Source organism: Callithrix jacchus, chromosome 2, assembly GCF_049354715.1.
Source record: "Callithrix jacchus isolate 240 chromosome 2, calJac240_pri, whole genome shotgun sequence".
In the NCBI taxonomy this organism is placed as follows: Eukaryota; Metazoa; Chordata; class Mammalia; order Primates; family Cebidae; genus Callithrix; species Callithrix jacchus.
In genome coordinates, this window is record NC_133503.1 from 56,926,977 (window position 1) to 56,946,919 (window position 19,943).

At 55.4% G+C, this 19,943-nt stretch overlaps 1 protein-coding gene across 28 annotated transcripts in view; it reads left to right on the forward strand.

The window, feature by feature from the left end:
* Positions 1 to 19,943, forward strand: part of MAD1L1 (mitotic arrest deficient 1 like 1) — a 415,821-nt gene that overhangs the window by 116,140 nt on the left and 279,738 nt on the right. The window contains exon 1 of one of the 28 annotated variants that reach the window (XM_078363923.1): positions 1,088 to 4,612. The exons of the other annotated variants lie outside the window; for them this stretch is intronic. Within the exon in view, the coding sequence (XP_078220049.1) occupies positions 4,359 to 4,612 (254 nt within the window). The 5' untranslated portion in view covers positions 1,088 to 4,358. Of the gene's footprint in view, positions 1 to 1,087; positions 4,613 to 19,943 lie in introns of those variants that run through there. 28 annotated transcript variants of the gene reach the window in all.

The window sequence follows — 19,943 nt, forward strand, 5'->3', positions numbered from 1 at the left end:
GTGCCTGTACGAGGTCCCCTGGGACTGACGAGGCTCGTCGGGAAAGCAGAAGCAGCACTTTGAATTTTAAATTGGTTAAATTCCTTTTCCTCTCTCAGTCTCAGCTGTTCCCTGTTTCCCTTGGAGAGCCAGGGAGGTTAGTGTCCTCTCATCTCCATACTCTGCCAATTTTACTGCCTTTCCATATTTCCTCACCATGAATGTAACTGATTTTATGAGGCTTAAGCCATTTTTAACGTAGCCTCTCATCACAAGGTAGAGAAGTGAGGGGGATTGTGCCTCTCCAGACCTTAGAACATGTGTGCTTTCTTTTTTTTAAGCATTTGGGCTAAGACTGCCTTTGCAGATTCCTGAGGTGCCTGGGATGAGCATGTGCCATGTGCAGGTCCGCTCTGGGGCCCGAAGAAGGCTGATATCCTGCATGTCCATCTCTTTTAGGAACTCATAGTGCAGTATTTCAACCCAAAATATTCTAAAGGGTCCAAATCTAGTTTAAAGAGAGTTTATTCAAGTGCAAGGTTCTTTGAGGACGGGCACCAGGGAAACACAGATTCCAAAGAATGGAAGTCAGTGTTCTAAAGCATGGAAGTTTGGGATCATTTATATAGACAAATTTAGGGAAGCTTAGCAGAATCTCAGCATCCTTCTGTGTGAGGGCTTAATGCATCGCTAGATCTGATTTTATGGGGTGGCCTTTATCTTTCAGGGAAGGTTGATTTAGCATCCATATGGAAGATGTAGCAGGCATGGGGTCTTGTGCCATCTGGTCTGTAGGTGCAGGACAGTGAAAGAGGCAGTTAATCTATCACAAAGATTGGTGACTGGAAGTGGGAGAGGTCTGGTGTGTGGTCTCTTCTAGTTACTTATGGAACAAGAATGAAGAGGAAGAGTTGTGGACACACCCTCCGGCTGGGTCTCTGGTGCTTAACTTTCCCCCTTGGCATAATAAACTGCGACAGTCCTGATGTTTATTTTATCTTACAAGTGGAGGGGGAAGTAGGCCCAAGATTGTGTGGGAGGCTGGTCTCAGCCAGACCTGAAGCTGATGACCTAGAGAGTTAAGCTCTGGCCTCTCAATTGCTTCCTTATTCCAGACTCCTCAGCCTGTTCATCTAGCATGCCCCTGGGGAGCTCCTCGAGGGGGGCGTGCTGTAATGGTGTGGAGAGAACTCTGGGCTTAGGGACCTGGCCTCGAGGTGCTGTGTGTCCAGGCCTGCTTATCTCCAGCCCCAGGATGTGGTGACTGAAGTGCTTCAGCGCGGAGACACTTGAATGCTGGACCTCTCAGGTGAGCTCTGTGGCTGCACCCAGCCAGGCACCTGCTGCAGGCTGAGGACTGGGCAGGGAAGCCCAAGAGGAGGGCGTTTGCCTCCTGACACATGGAGGTACTTTTGATGTGGCGAGGGGCATAGGGGCAACCAGGGGGCATTTCCTGCACCCACTTGTTGCTGGAGCCTGTCTGCCTGCCTTGGTGCTTACCCCCATCCCTGTCCCTCTGTTGGGTAATGTTTTCTTCACCCTTCTGCTGGGCTCCAGAAGGACAGCTTTTGGACTGGTTGGGAGTGTCCTGGCAGTGGGTCCCTGGGGAGCCATGAGTCCCCCTGCGCCTGCTGACCCAGCTGCCCGCCTGTCTGCCCCTCTGACAGTGCGTGGTTGTGTTGCGTACCTTCCTTGTGTGCAGACAAGATCCTGGGGGAGGCTGTTGGCTCAGGCCTGGGGTGCAGAGAGCACTCCTTGGACTGCTTCTGATATGTGTGTAAAAATAACTGTGTTTGGCCGGGTACAGGGGCTGATGCCTGTAATTCCAGCACTTTGGGAGGCCGAGGTGGGCAGATCACAAGGTCAAGAGATCAAGACCATCCTGGACAACATGGTGAAACTCTGTCTCTACTAAAATACAAAAATTAGCTGGGCGTGGTGGCACATGCCTGTAGTCCCAGCTACTTGGGAGGCTGAGGCAGGAGAATTGCTTGAACCAGGGAGGTGGAGGTTACAGTGAGCTGAGATCACGCCATTGCACTCCAGCCTGGTGCCTGGTGACAGAGCAAGACTCTGTCTCAGAAAAACCCTGCATTTGTTTTTCTGATCTGTGGGCAGAAGCACGAGCCTGCACGTCCAGCTGTGTGTGTCTCACCAGCCTTCCTCTCATCAGGGAAACCATCTTCGTTAGACAGGCAGCCTCCAGAGGGATGGGATGGAATGTGTGCTCTTCCCTCATGATGGGAGGTACCTGAGGTTCCTGTCCTGCTGCTTTGTGTGTGACTGGACTCTGAGAAGTGCATGTCCCTCACGTCCTTGTTGCTGGCAGGTGATGGATTCAGGCCCACAATGGGAGGGGCGCTGCCCAGCAGGAGCCGTGTGGATGGGAGCCTCAGTGAGCCTGCTGGATGGCTTGGCCTGCCTGGGCCTGTCCACATTCACAGTCCAGTAGAGACAGACCTTTTATTCTTCCATGCCTGCCACAGCACATTCAGATGGCCACAGGCAGAAGCCTCAGCTTTCCCTCTTCCAGTCCTCTGTGTTTCTTTGTTCCCTCTCCACCCCCTGGCCAGCACCCACCTGGTGTCGACCTGCTGCACATGTGAGCACACTCCTGGTGGTGGGTGAGTCCTGGCGGCCCCGGCCGCCCCAGGGATCTGCAGGACCCTCAGGGAATGCGCCTGCTCAGTCCCTGCCCCTTACAGCTGGCTCTGGGACTGGAAGGAAGATCATGGAGCTGCCTACCCATAAACCCAATTTTATCCTCGGGGTGGGGTTACATACCACCTCCACTCTGCCCAGTTGGTCAGTGCAAGCAGCACTCCCTGCCCCCTCAAGTTCCAGATACTCTGAAGCCTCGGGAATGCCTGTCCCCATCTCTGGCTTTCCTCCTCCTCCCTGTGGTCCATGGGCCTGACTCACACGTGGGAAGCCTGAGGGTGGGAGCAGAGAGACTACAGTGTATGAGCTGAGGATGGTGCCTCCTGCCCCTAGGGAGGCATGGCATGGCTTGACAGGCTCATGGGTGGCAGAATGGACCTTCTGAGGACAGGTCCCAGCAGCCACCTGTCCTGTTCCCCAGAGTGAGAAGGGTAGAGGCAGCCGGTTTCAGCCCCGCCCAGTGTCCCTGCCAGGATCCCTGTCATGGCCAAGGCCCCAGCCGAGCCTTAAGCCTTCTTGCGGACACATTGTGTTTTCTGCTTTCCTGCTCAGCTCTTCGTGTCACACAGCCTCTGGTGGTGTGCCTGTGCCCTTGCTGAGGCCTCTGGGTGCAGAGACTCCCATCAGGGCCTTCCCTCAGGCAGGGCAGGTCTCCCGGCCTCTCCTGAATGGCCATTTTCCGGAAGCGGCCTTCCTGGTCTGTGCTTTTTGTGACTTCTGTGCTGATGAGCAGGTGTTTCATGATCCCTGAACTGTCTGGGTCTTTCATGGTGATCCAGCCTCCTCCACCCTCCCACTCCACTACCAGGGCTGCGTTTCAGGGACTCTAAGCTTGGATAGCCCTGTCAGGTTTCAGCAGCACCGTTTGGGAGACGAGAGGTGGCTGAGCTGCTGATGACAAATGCGATTCAGTGACAGAAATGCAAAATAATTAGTCTGGGACCAGAGAACTACAAAGAACATATACAGACTAGGACAATCTTCATGAGAAACACATTGATTTCGAAATAATCTGGGGGATGGCGTCAGTAGCTCCTCAATGGGAGATGAGGCCTGACCAGAGCGCAAGTTGATTATGAGTTGAAGTAGCCTGCTCACCTCCTTGTAACCGATGGCGGTGATTTAAAAAGCGTTTTATTTATCGAATGCCTCTTGGTGTTTGGGCCTTTCATCCATTCGTTCTCGTCATGAAGTACTGAGAGGTTCACACTATCTTAATCTCTCAGGTGCGAGCCAAAGTCTCTTGCTTGAGGTCGCAGCTGCTGGTGGGAGCCAGTTCAGACCTGCTCCAGGGCTGTTGCCAGCTGTGTGCCCACATGGGTAGTGGGGTTCGGAGGCCCCAGCACCTCTACCCCAGGCTTTCCCATTCCTAGCAGGCCTCTGCTCCCCTGACGCTGGGAATCGGGCACCGATGCCCACAGTGCCGGCTGCTCTCGTGCATTTCCTGGAGTGCAGGGGTCTTTGGTGGGTGTGAGGTTCTAGTTGCAGGTGGGTTCCTGTGGGTCTCGTACCTCTCGCAGTTCCATGCCGCCCGAATGCCTTCTCCAGCCCATCTCCTCCTCTCCAGGCTTCTGCCTTCTTTCCCCAGTCTAGACCCCCAGTTGTTTCTGCTCCCTCCCTCATGCCCATCTATTCCTGGTTCCTGACATCTGGACCTTGGTCCTTCCTGCCGGTGTGTATGGCCTGGGGCCCTCTCCTTTGTATGCAGTTGCTGCTCCATGGCACAGCCCAGGGCAGCTTTCCAACAGGCTTTGTGTCCATTGTCCTCAGGAGAATTCTGCCCAGATCAAGCATGCCAGGCTGTCCCTGCCGCCCTCTTAGCCCCAGCTCCTCCTCCGCCCTCTCCCCTGCCCTTTGGGTGCTCCCTTGCGGGCCACACTCCACAGCCTCCTGTGTCTTGCTGGGGCTCTACGGGGTCCCGCTCCTTTGTACCCCATGATCACTTCAGATTTGCGTCCATCTCCTCCTCAGGGTAAGCAGGGTAGGGCAGGGATGTCTTCTCTGTGACACTCCAAGACTGGCAAAGGCCCGCGGGCTCACGCCTGTCCCAAGCACTGGAACAAGCCGGTCAGGCCAGCACTTTGCAAGACTGTCCCCAAAGTGGGGTTAAGAGGACCCCTCCAGGAGGGTGTTCAGATGTCCTCATCTCACCCTCATCTGCTCTGCCTTTCCCTGGGGATGAGGCTTGGATGTGACTCAGCCCGGTGGCTTTCTCGCAGGTTCTCAGTTGTAATCTGCCATTGTTTGAAATGTTCTACTGGCAGTGTGAAGGGGGTGTGGTTTCTAATGAAGGTCTGTGGTTTCTAATGAAGCCAGACCCACAGGGACAGTGTCAGCGAGCACCTGCTGGGCAGAGGCTCGTGGCTCACTGTGTGGCTGATAACAGGCATAAAAGCTGCCCAGTGATCACTCTGCCTTCTTACAGAAGGAACCTACTAAACTTGCGTGGTTTTTTTTTTTTGAGAGTTTTAAAACTCTTGAGTGCCAGAAGAGGCTGGTCCTCAGAGACGCTCCTGGGCCTCCTCACTCTTTCAGAGCTGGGCCAGACCCGGCATGTGCTTGGTGTCCGGGAGGCCGGCAGCATCGGCTTATCTGTTCTTAGTGACCACTTGGTGCACACTCACTGTGCCCGGCCTGGGCTGCCGGGTCAGGTGTCCCCAGGCCTGAGAAGGGAGATGGCTCTGTAGCTGTGCACAGGACCTCCAGGCTCCTGGGGTGTGGGCTGGGGGCCTCCAGTGATCCACATCTGCTGTGTGCCCAAGTGCCTGTGTGTTTATTGCAAATGGAATTTGAAGCTGCCTCTGTTACCATCCTTTTCTAGGTGGAGTCTTCAACCTGGGGCCCTCCACGGGTTGTTCTTTGTAGGCATCTCTGGTCCATGGGCTGCACTCTGAGCCTTGCATGTGTCTGTTCTTGGCTCTTGAGGCACTCTCCTTCAGCCTCTTGCCAGGTCTTTGCTGGAACCGGGGCCATGTGGTAGGGGTGCTGTCCCTCGCCCAGCAGGAAGTGGCAGTGAGGACTGAAGCCTGGGTCTGTCCTTGAGTCCACTGCTCCAGTGCCCTGGGCCTCAGCCCGCCTGTGGAAAGTAGCCCACGGAAGATGACCCCTCGCCAGGAGGCTGCCTGGCTGTGCTCACTTTCTTGCCGGCAGCACCGTAAACGTGAGGAGGCCCAGGGGCTGCAGGCCAGGGGTTGATTGGCTGCATCTCAGATGCCAGTGCTGGCTTGTTCTTAAACAGACACTTAAGCTGACTTTTGTCCGTTCTCCTGATTTTAAAGCAGGACAATTGTCAGGAGCCTCTCTTGATATTGTCTCCCCAGTTTGTTTTTAAGAGCTGCAGTAAGTGACCCCAGGAAGCCCTCAGCTGGAGGTAGGACCTCAGACTGAGCTGCAGTTTCTGGAGCACTCATGCTGCCTGACTTCTGGGTGCCTACTTCTGGGTGAGAGAGCCCGTGGTTCACTGCCCTGTTTAGAGTTGTCAGAAACCTCAAGCCAGCCTCCTGCCAGTGAGGTTCTGCCTCACCTGGTGGGGGTTGTAGCTGGAATGGGTTTGGCACAAAAGGCCCTCGCTCACCTGGGCAGGTGAGAATTCGTAAATGTTTGGAGGATATCTCAGATGCCGGGTTACAGTTTTGTCCTGAGAGTATGGTAGAGCTCGCGCACCAGGCTGCAGAGGCATCACTGCCTGCCACTGAGCTGTTGCCCAGGGGACAGGTGGGGCCAGTATTAGGAGGAAGGGTCTGTGGGTGACTCATCTCAGGGCTGCTGTTTGTCCTCTTTGTCCCCACCCAGGCATCTCTCCTGTCATCAGGGTCATGGGAAAGGGCACCAAACCCACCTGCTGTGTCGGCACCTGCCTCATGGCACCACCCCACCCTCGGGTCCAGGACCTGCTAGAGGGCACCTGGCAACTGTGGCAGTGACTTGTCTGCTGCTGCTGTGCTGCTGGTGTGCCTCATAACCCGGGGTCTGCTGTGACCTTTCTGTGGCAGGTCCTGTACCTGTACAGTGCAGTCCTGGGGACAGGGACTTCCTAGGGTTGCTATGAGGACTTGATTGTTGGTGCAGGCAGGGAGCCCAGCATGGGGAGGGGCCTGGGATGTGGAGCTGAGACCACCTGCATCTTCAAACCCCTGTGTGTCTCCTGCCCCGGAGCTGAGGGGCCACTGCTGCTACCTCTGTCCTTGGCCACCTGCAGCTCCTGTACCCTCTTCGAGCCCCAGAGAGGCCTGCTGGCATCCCTGGCAGAGACCTGGCATCCTCCCTCACCCGGATGTGCCTCTGTTGTGCGGTGTGACTGTGCTTGGCACTGAGGAAGTGGAATGGCTGGAATTCCAGGTGGAATGGCTGTCTCCTGACCCAGAGGAGGGTGGGGCAGGGGTGCTGTGGGGTGGGTTGGGCTGGGGTGGGGTGGGGTGGGGTGGGCCCAGCCCTCCCATGGTGTATGAAGACCCAGCAGGTCAGCCCCTGGGGAGCTGTGGAGCCCCAGATGCTCCTCGCCGAGCACAGAGGGAGAGCTTCATGACCTCCTCTCTGCTGGAGTCCTAGCCATCCTGCCCCCACCGTGACCCTGGGCAGTCTGTCTCTGTTGGCTGGGGTAGAAAATATGCAGGCCGGCTGTCTGAATCGGTTCCATGCCCTGTAGCAGTTCCACATCCCTGTGTTTGTGCATTTTGTTCCTGTGCGAGGTTCTTCGGAGCCCTCATGCCCCTGGAGTCTTGGAAGAGGCCTGTATGGGTGGCACTGCCTGCTCTCCGGGTCTCAATCCTAGTGGGTCCTGCACTTCTGCCCTTGGCCTGCCCCTCCTACCTTGCTGCTCTGCGGGGTGAGCAGGGGCGTGTAGAGCTGTGGGCTCCTGGCCGCATCTGTACTGGGCCTTCGCCTTCCTCCTGGAGGTTTGTGCACAGCTTCCCTGCCTAGGGGAGGAACCCTGCCTAGCTGCAGGGGGCTTCTCGGAACCGATTTCTTGCCCTGGGGTCTTCGCTTTTGTGCAGGGCCTTGCAGGGCCATGGTGTATTTGGAGAAGCTAAAAAGCCCTTGCCACAGTGGAAAAGGGTGCTGGCTAATTGGCAGCTTTATTTATTTATTTCTGGCTGAGTGGTAAACAGCACTGATTCTTTGCACAGCGGGAACAGATTGGGAGGCATTTACCTGATTGATTCCTCACCTGCAGTGCCGCGCTGCCAGAGGATCTATCGATTCGGCGCCGCCTGCCAAGCCCACTCTGAAACAGGCTTAATTGCCTCTGACTCGCTTCCTGAGATGGCGCGTCCCTGGGTGTCCTCGCCTGGAGGCTGCTGCATCTGGGGGGGTTGATGCCTCCCTTGAGTGCCCTTGGTGGGGTGTGTGCTCCTTGGGTGGACTGGGGTGCTCTCCTACATGGCAGGGAAGGAAACCCAACTGTTACCAGCTCAAGCACAAACAGAGCCCACCCGGTGTCAGCTGTGCTCACACACAGGACCAGGTGCTCGTCAGTGCCCTCTCTGTCCCACACCCCAGCCCAGTTTCGCTTGCTGGGAGACCTCCTGCAGTGTCACTGGGCTGTGACATGCAGTTTATTTCAGTCCCGGAGCCAGTTGAGCTCTCCTGCTGCTCTCTAAGCCAGACTCAGCAGAAGAGAGGCAGGTGAGGTACCGGCCGCCTTGTTTATACTCTTCCCTACCAGGGAAAGACAGGCAGACAGTGAGGGGGAAGCTTACCTGGGAGGGGTGCTGGGTGGACTGCGGCCGTCACCACCTACACAGACGCCATGGCGGCACATGTGCAGCTCTGGACACAACCAGCTATGTGACTTCCCAGCTGTGCCTGGGGGTGAGCATTAGCTCTGTCACCTGTGCGCCTGCACAGCTGGCAGGCATGGCCCGGGCACTGGGGCTGACTTGCTGTCGCTCTGACCAAGGCTGTATCCTTCCTGCCTCTCACCTGCCTGGAGCAGGCCAGAGTCAGCTCCTTGGTTTATGGTTCCTGGACCTGGTGATTGGTTGTTTTAAGTGACTGTTATCAAGGAGCTAGAGAAAATTTTAAGACACTTTGAGGTATGAGATTCGGTGAGGCACATGAGGTGGACAGGTCTGACATGGGCAGTCTGAACATTTCCCCAGCCCACTGGCCACATGCAGGGTGGCCACTGCTCCGACCTCTCTTAGTGATGGCTTTCCTGTGGATGATATGAGGCAGTTCTCCCTGTCTCTCCAGACTCCCCCAGGAAGCCACTGTTAAGACTCGAGGCCTTTTTCCAAGAGTTTCCCTGTCACTCCTGTTTCTCTGTCCCTGCTCCGGAAGCCACTGTTAACATCCAGGGTCTTTTCCCCAGTGTGTTGGCACATCTTGGCTCCCTGGCCCTTCTGTGCCCTTCTGCTGGTTCTTCAGGTGTCCACTCATCCAAGCCCATCTGGCTGCTGTATGGGCCTGCATTCCTGCTGTGCCAGCCCCTGCCTGGTGCTGGAGAGGATGGAAGCGAGGCAAACAGATCTCATCGTCTGGAGCACACAGGCCTGCAAGGGAGGTGGGATGTCATTGGGCTCGTAGAGAACTCAGGAAAGGTGTGGGCTTTCCCTCCCTACCAGCCCCTTTCCCACCAGGCTCTGGTGCCAGAGGCTGAGTTTGGCTAAGTTGGCTCTGGACCCGAGCAGCCTCCTGCTGGTGACAGTTCCAGGATGCCCTGATCCAAAGCGTAGTCCTGCTCCGCTCTCTCCCAGGAGCCCAGAGGCCTGTTATTCTGAGGTCTGTGGTTTCTAATGAAGCTTGATCCATGGGGACAGTGTCGGTGAGCACCTGCCTGGCAGTGCACCTCTGGGCACCATGAATCTGCTAATGAGCCTTTTGTAGCAACTATGAGGCTGTGCCTGCCACTCCCAGGGGGGCTCCAGGCAGGGCCACGCTCCTGAGCCCTGCCTGGGCCAAGTGTGTGTGGTGTATCTGCAGCCTCCCTCGTCCCTGCCTGTCCCTGCTGTGCCCGGCAGCTGCTGGGAGCCTGGGTGTGGAGGCCTCTCTCTCATGCTGAGCAGAGGTTGGGAAAGGGCCCTTGGTGGAGGAGCTGCATCTGTGCTCGTCTTCTTGGCAGTGCCCAGCACTTGCACCTCATATGGAAACTGGGCCAATCAGTGAGTGGGGGACTGAGACATGAGGCGTCAGGCAGGAAGGGCCCCAGAGCTGCCTGGTCTAGCTTGTCCTAGTGGATACTGTGGTGGGACCCCTGCCCTGGGAACCTGTGCCAGGAGTGTCCTTGCAGCAGTGGGTGTGTCCCTGCAGGAGCCCTGCTGTCACCGTGCAACTCCGCTTGGGCCCAGCTCCCTCAAGTCCACTTGTGCTGTGATGGCAGCTGCCTGTCTTCCTTGCTGGGCCTCCCTGAGGCTGGGGTCTGTGTCTGCACTGGAGCAGGTGAAGGGGTGAAGACCTTCCTTGCCCTGCCCTGGAGGCCACACCAGCCTGGTAGAACCCTATTCTGATCCCTGCCTGCAGCCTTAGAAACAGAGGCAGCTCCAAGGCTCTGCTGTCCCTTGAGTTCCTCCTGTGAGGGGTTCACAGGCTGCCTTCCTGCCTCCTGTCCCGCACCCCTGCTTTTCTTGGCATTTGCTCTTGTTTACAAGTCTCTCACACAGTGATGCTCTCAGATAATTATGTTTCTAAAATGCCTTGGTTTTGTGTTGTTGGGGAAACAAAGCAACAGAACACACAGTCCTGGCTCTGAGGAAGCCTCTGGGTAGGCTGGTGCAGAGTCAGACCTGTGGGGCCCAGGAAGCCTGGCAGAAGGCAGTACTGACGTCTGGGGCTTCAGCTTGGCACCTGCACTGCCAGCGCCTCCTCCTGGTGTCAGGTTCTGGGGAAGCCACGACCAACACTCCATGCTCTCCAGGGTGTGGTGGTCATAGTCTTGGGCTTTCTCAGAGGATGGTGCTGGCTGTGGAGGCTGGCTGCTGCAGCACCGCCTTCGTTATCAGCTGGGAGGAAGTGGTGGAGGGTGTTGAGCTGGGTGAGACTTTAGGAGGTGTGATTTGCTATAACACACAGGCGGGGCTGTTGGGGTGAGCACATGCTGCTGTGATCAGGCTGTAAGGAATGGTCCTGAAGGACAGGCAGCAGGGGAAGGGGTACTGTGTTGGGCAAAACCAACAGGTGGAGAGGGCCAAGAGAGAGGGAGGCAGCCTCACCACAGACCCAGCATGGGGTACTCGACTGCAGGAGGCTCTGCTTCATTTGGATGAGTGAAAAGGCAGGCGCCACCTGGTCTGAGGGAGAGCCCAGAGGGCCTGATGGGAGGATGGAGAGTGTGACCTGGGGCTTCTCCACCCAGAGCTTTTCCACCTGGGGCATTGCTAGGGATGTCTTGGGTGAGTCCTGGGAGGAGGTGGAGTGAGGAGGATGGATGCCGAGGGTAGCTTTTGGGGAATAAGGAGCTCTTGGTTGGATGCTTGGAATGAGGGGAGACCCGAGTCATGGACCCCAGCGAGGAGCCAGTGGGAAAGAGCCCAGGGGTCTGGAACAGTTTTTGCGGGACATGCGTGGCTGCCGTCTGTGTAAGCTGTATGGGTGTGGCTGGGATCATGCTGGGGGTCCCATGCTGGACTGGCAGGCTCTCCTTCCTCAGTAGCACTCTGGGTTTCAGGGTGCATTGTCACTCAGCACATGTTACTCCCCAGATCTCCAGCCCTCTGTCCTGCAGCTTTAGCCCATCTGCTGCTAAGTCAAGGGCTTGGAGGCCTCTGACATCTGCATGTGGGCCAGAGCTCCGGCACACACATGCTGTCTCCATAGTCGGGGCCTGAGAGCTGCCTGGGGCCAAATTGCACAGCCCTGGGAGAATGTAAAGAGCTGCTTTTGTGGCATCGCACAGCTTTGCATAGCTGTAGAGAGTGTGAGCCCCATGATAGCTCCTGCCCAGTGCATCTGGGTGGGAGGTGGAGGGCTCTCACTCCCATCCCAAACTATGTGGGCCACTGTCAGAAAGGGTGTGTGACAGAGACATGGTGGAGAAGGTGCTACAGAGAGCTACAGCCTGGGAGTGTCTTACGTCTGTGAACCAGGGAGGGGGCACTACTCTGGTCACTTCACTTTGTTGTTGTTGTTTGTTTTTTTGAGAGAGTCTTGTTCTGTTGTCTAGGCTGGAGTGCAATGGCATGATCCTGGCTCACTTGAGCCAGGAAGCTTGAACTTGCTTCCTGGGTTCAAGCAATTCTCCTGCCTCAGCCTCCCAAAGTAGCTGGTATTAAAGGCACATGCCATCATGCCTGGCTAATTATTGCATTTTTAGTAGAGATAGGGTTTCACCATGTTGGTCAGGCAGATCTCAAACTCCTGACTTAGTGATCCACCTACCTCGGCCTCCCAAAGTGCTGGGATTACAGGCGTGAACCAGCACACCAGGACTGGTCACTTGTTTTGAGGGAAGAATGGAGAGGCAGGTAAAGGAGGGCACTGGGACAGGAGAAATTTCAGAGTAGATGAAACAGCAGGAGGCCGGGCTGCCTGGTGTGAACCTCCTTGCTTTGTGAAAACACCCCTTTGCCAACAGCACCAGCAGCACTCACCCTGCAGCCCTGGAGCTCGAGCCTGGCAGCTCCTGCTTGTCAGCACAGGCATCTGGGAGCCAGACCATCATGTGGGGCTGGATGCTGGGGTGAGCAGGGGTGGCTGGGTGTGTGGAGCCTGTGGCCTTGATGGAGGACAGCTCAGCTCCAGGTCTGCACTGCAGGTCAAGGCTCAGAGATGGGAGGCATACTTGCTGGGCACCTCTCCTCTGAGAGCAGGCTGTGACCCACATGGCTGTGGAATGCTAAGGATGTGTTTGTGCGTGACTCATGTCACCTGTGAAAGCCTGTGAGATACAGTGTGGGTTTTGGAGGGACGTGCTTAGCTGGTGACAGCACCTCATCACGAGGGAAGACGAAGCTGAGCCTGCCCTCAGAGGGCACGAACCTGCGGTGAGGCAGTGTGTGGGCAGGGGCTGGGAGGGATGGCCCTGTTCCTTCACTTCCTGTCACTTGTCCCAGGGAACTTGGACATTGAGGGCCTGTCACCGACAACAGCCTTGATAGTCCTTGCTGGGTAGAAAATACTGGCCCAGCGTCTTGAGTGGTCTGCATCTTGCCGCGTTCATACCGTGCGCTGCAGATGCTGGGCAGACCCCTGTGTGCACACGCTCCCACATGGCCAAGCTCCTGTGGCTCTCACGCATCACTTGGGGCTGACCTCCTTGCTTCTGGGAGCCTGACAGCAGCACTGGGGGAGGCCCTGCTGGTCAGGAGGGAGGGGTCACCTGCATAGTGTGCTGGTGGGATATGTGACCACTGATCACACCCTGCATGTGTCATGCGTGGAACTGGTTCTGCAGAGGAGCCCCCAGAGCCGGGCTGACACTGTACCCTGGATGCTGCCCTGTCCACTCCAGTGGAGGGTCTGACAGGCTGCAGCTGAGTGACACCCCCGGCAGCACAGTGTCCTGTATCGTGGTCAGGAGTGGCCAGCTGGCCACTTGGGATGAGTGTTGGGTGCACTGGGTGGAGGGCGGGTAAGGGTCACTGAGCTGGCCTCATGGGCTGGAGCCTTCTAGGGCAGTCAGGTGGCCTGATCCTCTCCTGTCCTGCCCTTTGCTGGGGGATGCTAGGGAACATTTGGGTGTACTTAAGGGGCCATAACTATGGAAGGGACTGGGGCCAGGGATGCCAGGTGTCCGGCAGTTGTTGGGATGTTTGTGGATACAAGTGAGTTGTTTTGCCCCAAAGGCCAGCGGGGCTCTATGGAGGCACACCCCTCATGGTTGGGCACTTCCTGATGCTGTCCTCTCCCCAGCAGGGCTTCTGTCGTCCCCTACCCTGTGTTTATTCTCACGCTGCTAGTAAACACATACCCAAGACGGGGTGATTTATAAAGGAAAAAAGTTTCATTAACTCACAGTTTATCATGGCTGGGGAGGCTGCAGGAAAATGACAATCGTGGTGGAAGGGAAAGCAAACAAGTCCTTTTTCCTATGGTGGCAAGAAGAAGAACTGCCGAGCAAAAGGGGGAAAAGCCCCTTATGAAATGGTCACATCTCTCGAGCTCACTCACTATCACGAGAACAGCAACGTTGAACAAAAGGGGGAAAAGCCCCTTAAAAAACGGTCACATCTCTCAAGAACTTACTCATCATCACAAGAGCAGCAGTGAGGGGCTAACTGCCCCCATGATTCACTCACCTACTACCAGGTCCCTCCCATGACCCATGGGGATCATGTAAACTATAGTTTAAGATGAGATTTGGGTGGGGACACAGTCAAGCTGTGTCATATCACCCCTCCTCATTGTGAATTGGCAGCCTCCTGTCAGTTAAGACCACGACCTTGGTGGTGGGCTCCATTTGTGTGTTTCTCACAGCCTCTATCTGCACCAGCAAATGCTTGTGGAGCTGGGCTGCCTGTGAGTTTGCACAGGGGTTGACTTGGCTTGGGAGAATGCCCTTGGGATTCAATGGGTAATAGGGTGCAGCTTCCCTACAGAGCTTTCCTTCTCCCTAACAGTGGCCCCCAAGCCCGCCAGGCTGTTCAGCAAGGAGGGACCCGGGGAACGTGGTATTGCAGGAGACTCAGCTGCTTCTGGTTTTTCCTGCCTGCTTTGGCTGCCTGCCTGGCTGCCTCTGCCAGCCTGATCTCTAGAAAAGGCTGTGTTCCCAGTGTCGGAGCCTGGATGCCCTCTCTGGCTGCACTGGGAGCTCCCCAAGGTTGGGTTTTCTTGTCCAGATGGTGACCAGCACTGTTCCATGCTGGGCGTTTGCTGCGGGCCTTCATTTGTTCATTGCCGATACTTCTTTGTCTCCACTGTCCTCTTTGCCAGGAACACACTTCAGGATCTCCTGGGACTTCATGCAGCACTGCCCAGGCCTGCAGAGGCAGGGTGCAGACCTCCTTGTATGTGGTGATGTGCCTGCCTCCTCAGCTAAGGCCCTCTCATGGACTCTGGGACATCCAGAGGCCTTCTTCTCTGCTGGGTCCCATGGCCTGTCCTGCCTCTTCCTCAGACCTCTTCTCTGGCTTTTCTGCTCCAGCCAGATGGACCTGGGCCCCCTGCACCAGTATGACACATGGCCTGTTACTGCTTTTCCGCAAACTGCCACCTCTCACAGCTCTGTTTACACGCATGAGTCCCCCCGTGCTGACCTGCCATGTGTGTGAGTACCTGGCTTATCCAGGCCCTGCCCACCTAGGGTCTTGCTGGGGACACCTTGATTTCCCCACCCTGGCATTTGTCATCTGCGCTGGCTCTCTGGGGGCTTGCTGTTCCATTGTCCTTCCTGGCAAGATTCTCATCTCTTAGAGGACAGAGGCTCCTTGTCGCTCTGTTCAGGAGGCGTTTGTTCCACACCTGCTTTGTGCAGCCCACTTTAGGTGCTTCAGGAACATGAGATGAGTCAGGCCTGAGTCTCATTCGTCTTCCAGTGATCGGCGCACATGCAGCTGCCTGCCCTCCAGCTGCACCCACACGCTTGGCTCCACAGGCCTGGCTCTCACTCCCTGTGGTACTGGGAAGGGGGCTTAAGAGGAGCCTGGAGCTGGGACTGCTGGGAGCAGCAGCTGACATGTCAGTGTGGACAGTGAGGTCCTCTCATGCCCTGCAGCTCTTTCTGTGGTCGCCTTGGCTCTTATTTCGTGTTGAGGAAACAGAGGGATATTGGTTAGGGAGTGTGGTTGGTTAAGTGGTGGGCAGTGGGGCTGGGCCCCATTCCCACTGAGCCTGATCCCCACTTTATGGTCTCTGTCAGCGCAGCCCCATTCTGTGTTGAGGTGGTGGGATGCTGGCAGGAGAGGGTTGTCAGCCTGGGGCAGGATGAATGGGAAGTCATGCCCTGAGAGCTTCTCTCTGCAGCACCCACCACTGTCCCCTCCCAATGGCAGTGCCCAGGCTGTGCCTCACTGCATTCCCTCTGCTCCCACTGCCCCATGCAGGCCATGCATGGCATGTCCTTCTTGTTGGCCAGAATTCATGTGGACCTTGGGGGCAGGGCCATGGCTTCCCTGGATGTGCCCATGCAGGAGCCATGCAGACTGAGTGCCTGCAGCCTTGGTGTTGACACAACATATGGAGCCCCCATCCAGTGCTTCCTCTAACCCCATGACCTTGGAACATGCCAGGATTGCTGGGAAGGGTCCTGAGCCAGCGCCTCTTGCGTCCTCCTGTATGGGGGCTTCCACATTGCGTCAGTGGTGGGCCCCAAGTTCTAGGGAGCCCTGGGTCGCGGGCCTAGGATAGCAGACTGAGCGGGTGCTGCTCCAGCTGTTTGGGCTCTGGCAGATCTCCCAGGTGCTCCGCTCTTTTCTGCTATACTGGTCTGGAAGGCTCCCTGCTGGTGCAGCGGTGCTCACTGGAAGGCAGGGCTTTGAGGCCCTTGTGTTTGCAAAGCAGATCCTTACCAAGAGCCCAGAACTACCTGTGGGCCTCAAAAGATAGGGCTGGCAAGTGTCTTGCATGAAGGGCCAGAAGGGCTTTGTTGGGTAGGGGGTGGGGTCTCTGTTGAATTTGCTGAACTCTGCCACTGTGCTATGAGGGCGGCAATGCTATTCGTACTTGATTCTGTATGGCTGTGCTCCAACAAAACTTTAAGAAAAAAAGTTACTTATAAAAACAGGCTGCGGATAGGATTTGCCCACAGGTTGTAGTTGTTGGACCCTGTTAAGAAACCACAGTCCAAGTCATAGCCGTGCTTATCTGGGTGTTTGCTGTGGGCCTTCAGTTGTTCATTGCAAATACTTCTTCATTTCTACTGCCCTCTTTGCCAGGGACACACTTCAGGATCTCCTGGGACTTCATGCAGCAGGGCCGTGGCTTCCCTGGATGTGCTCATGTGGGAGCCATGCAGACTGAGTGTCTGCAGCCCCAGCATCGACATGACACTTGGAGCTCCTATCCAGCGCCCCCTCTGACCCCATGACCCCGGAACATGCCGGGATTGCTGGGAAGGGTCCTGAGCCGGTGCCCTGCAGTGTGAATGTGGCCTTGCATCCTCCTGCCTGGGTGCTTCTACACTGCACCAGTGGTGGGCTCTGGGTTCAGGGGGAGCCCTGGGTCTCCAGGTCATAGCCGTGCTCATCTTCATGAAGCATCCCACCGTCAAGTGATGTCAGCTTGGCCCTTGCTGCAGGGGGGCGTCCTGCAAGATACAGATCCCAGCAGTGAAGCTTTCAGTTTTCAAAATTGTTTCCTTCAGGAAAGATGCCCTAGGACCATATACCTTGTGGCCTGAGGGAGGATGGTATCCACCAGCGTTAGGCCTGGCCAGGTGGCACTGCAGGGTGGGAGCTGTGTCCTGTGTGGGGAAGGCCCCACGTTTCCTGCCCAGACTGTGGCCTGGCCTGAGGCTCTCCCACCTGAGGTTTGTTGACATGGCCTTTGGGATGAGTCATTACCATCGGGCCATTTGCTCTTTTGTCTTTCTCATGTGTCTTGCATGTTCTTTTGGGAACTTTCTGACATAACATTACACTGACAGAAAAGTTGCAAAAGTAATGAAGAATGTTTCTGCACACTGTCCGCCAGCTTTCCGGAGGATAACGTCTTGTGTGCCTCTGTATGGTTATCAGAAGCTGTAAGGCGTTGGTACAGCAGGCACAAGTCCTGACTGCATTCAGATCTTGCTGGCTCTCCCACTGAGGTCTTTTTCCTGTGCCAGGATCTGGTCCGGGAGCCCCCTGGTGTTTGGTGGCCCGGTCCCACACTGCACTCTGGGGCAGGAGAGACTCTGCTCCCCAGTCTTTCATGTTGTCATGCCCCTGCCTCTTCGAGAGCACGGGCTGGGTGTTTTGTGGCTGTTCCTCGGTTGGAGCGAGTCTGATGTTCTACATGATTAGGTTGAAATTATGCATTTTTGGACAGAAAGTCATAACAGGGATGTGGTGCCCCTCTGGGTGTGTGATGTTGTGCCCCTCTGGGTGTGTGATGTTGGGGTGTGTGAAGTCACCATGTTCTGTCGCAGGTGGTGGTCACCGTGGTCTCCTGGCAGAAGCATCTCTAAAAGCATGGCTGCGACTTTTTTGTGGTAATTACTAAGTATCTTGGGGAAGATGCTTTGAGAATATGCAAATACCTTTTTTTTTTTTTTTTTAAATTTTGAGACAGAGTCTTGCTGTGTCACCCAGGCTGGAGTGTGGTGGCATGATCTTGGCTCACTGCAACCTCTGCTTCCTGAGTTCAAATGATTCTCCTGCCTCAGCCTCCTGAGTAGGTGGAACTACAGGTGCATGCCTCCATGCCCTGGTAATTTTTATATTTTTAGTAGAGGCAGGGTTTCGCCATGTTGGCCAGGCTGGTCTCAAACTCCTGACCTCAAGTGATCCTTTCTCCTCTACGTCCCAAAGTGCTGGGATTATAGCACCACACCCAGCCCCTATTTCTTAGAAAAACTTATTCTGCTAGTTCAAGCATCCATGGTGCATCTCAGCTGGGGGGCTCATCACCGTTGTCACAGGGTGGTTTCTGTCTGCCCATCTCTTGCACGTTTTCTAATGGGACTCTTTGCTGAGGGAGACTCCTGCTCCTCAGCCTATTTAATCAGTCGTTCATGTCAGTTACTTCCATGTCTTTTTCACTTCATGGCTGTGACCCAGTGCTCTGCTGATCTACTTCATTCACTTTATTGTAGCCTTGGCCACTGGGAACTTTTGCAGTGGGCTCTTGTGTCCTGTGATTTGCCCTCATCTTTTTTTAAACTTTTTTTTTTTTTTTTAAATTATCGGCCACTGCAAGATGCTCTAAACTTAGATTTTTCCTGCCCCTTTCCTGGAGTCTGCCACTTTCCCAGAGAGTCCTGTTTTCTCTTGTTGTGGAGTACTGCTTAGAGATGAGATGTGGGTATGGGGTGCTCCCTGCTCTAGGTGCGTCAGGGCCCTGGGGCCCCTCGGTGGACACCCTGACTCTGGCTCCATCCAGCATTCCCAGCTGTCCTTGCCTCTTGTGCTTTGTCTCCTCCGTCCTGAGAAGCCCAGCTGTCAGCACACACCATGTTTACCCATCCAGTCCTGATGTGTGCACAGCCTTTCCAGAATTGCTAACCCACAGCTCTGCACGGAGAGGTTGAGTCGCGAGGGTGCGGTGTCTGTGCGCAGGCCTTTATCTCTCTGGCCTCATGCTTTCCAGCGGAAGTGGTGTTTGCTCAGCACCATGGGTGCTGTCCTGTTTCTCACCTCCTTGGCATCCTGTTCTTCATTTGTGATTCCCTTAGGTTCACCGCTTAGAGCTGGTATTTTATTTTGGGTCTTTTTCATTCTAGTTGATTAAAAAAAATTTATATGCAGCCTCATTTGCCTTTCTGCTGTTCACCTGTGGATTTTCACGTGCAGCCTCACCACCCCAAACCCCCATGTATTCACCCTGCCTGCAATCCCTCCCTGATCCTCGTATGCTGTCTCATGATTTTGCCTTTTCCAGAGTGTCATACAAATGTGGCTTGTTTCACTCATGGAGGTGCATTTGGGACTCATCTGCGTGGCTGTGTGAATCGCAGTGCTGCTTTTCGTTGCTGAGTGATGCTCCAGGTCTTGTTTATTCGTTTGCTGGGGATATCTGAAGGATATCTGTGTTTTTTCTGGGATTTGGTGAAATGGAGTGAAGCAGCTGGAAACGCTGGCTTTGTATGATCCAAACTCTTACTTTTCCTGGAGCACATACTTAGTAGTGGGACTGCTGAATTCTGATATCCTTTTAACTTCATGAGACATTGCCATGTATGTCTCCACAGTGGGGAACCACCTGGTGTGTGTGTTTGTGGTGTGTGCACACCAACTCTGCACAGCCCTGCTTGTGCTGGGCCATGCCAGAGTTTTGGGCTTAGCTGCCCCCACAGGGCCGCATGTGCCGCATGTTGGGTTTTCCAGCATGCGGCCACCAGCCCCAGCCTGGCCTCAGACAGTCACTGTAATGCTTTCTGCAGCCCCATCCATGTTGGCTTGCACAACCCTCTGGATTTCTGGTCATCGCTGCATCGTAGCCCCTTTTCTCCATCTGATTTCCCATGTATCAGGATCAAATCTCAATGGTTACGTTTTGCTTCCTTTTGATACACTGAAGAAGCCCCAAGGTATTTTATCTTTCTTCCCTTCCGCACTGCTCTTTTTCATTGATCTCTGTTCTCTTGTGACTTAGGAAAAGATTGTACCCCGTTTATCCAAGGCACACTTCTTAACTGGAGCAGAGAGCAAGGGCTGAGCAGCAATGGTCTTGAAAGCTCCTTGCCGCCTGGACCGGGGGCAGGGCAGCCAGCAAGCAGAAATGGAGGAGCATATGGAGGCGTCTTTGGGCCAGCTTCCCGAGCCCCTCTGTTTTTGTCTGCGGGATGATCA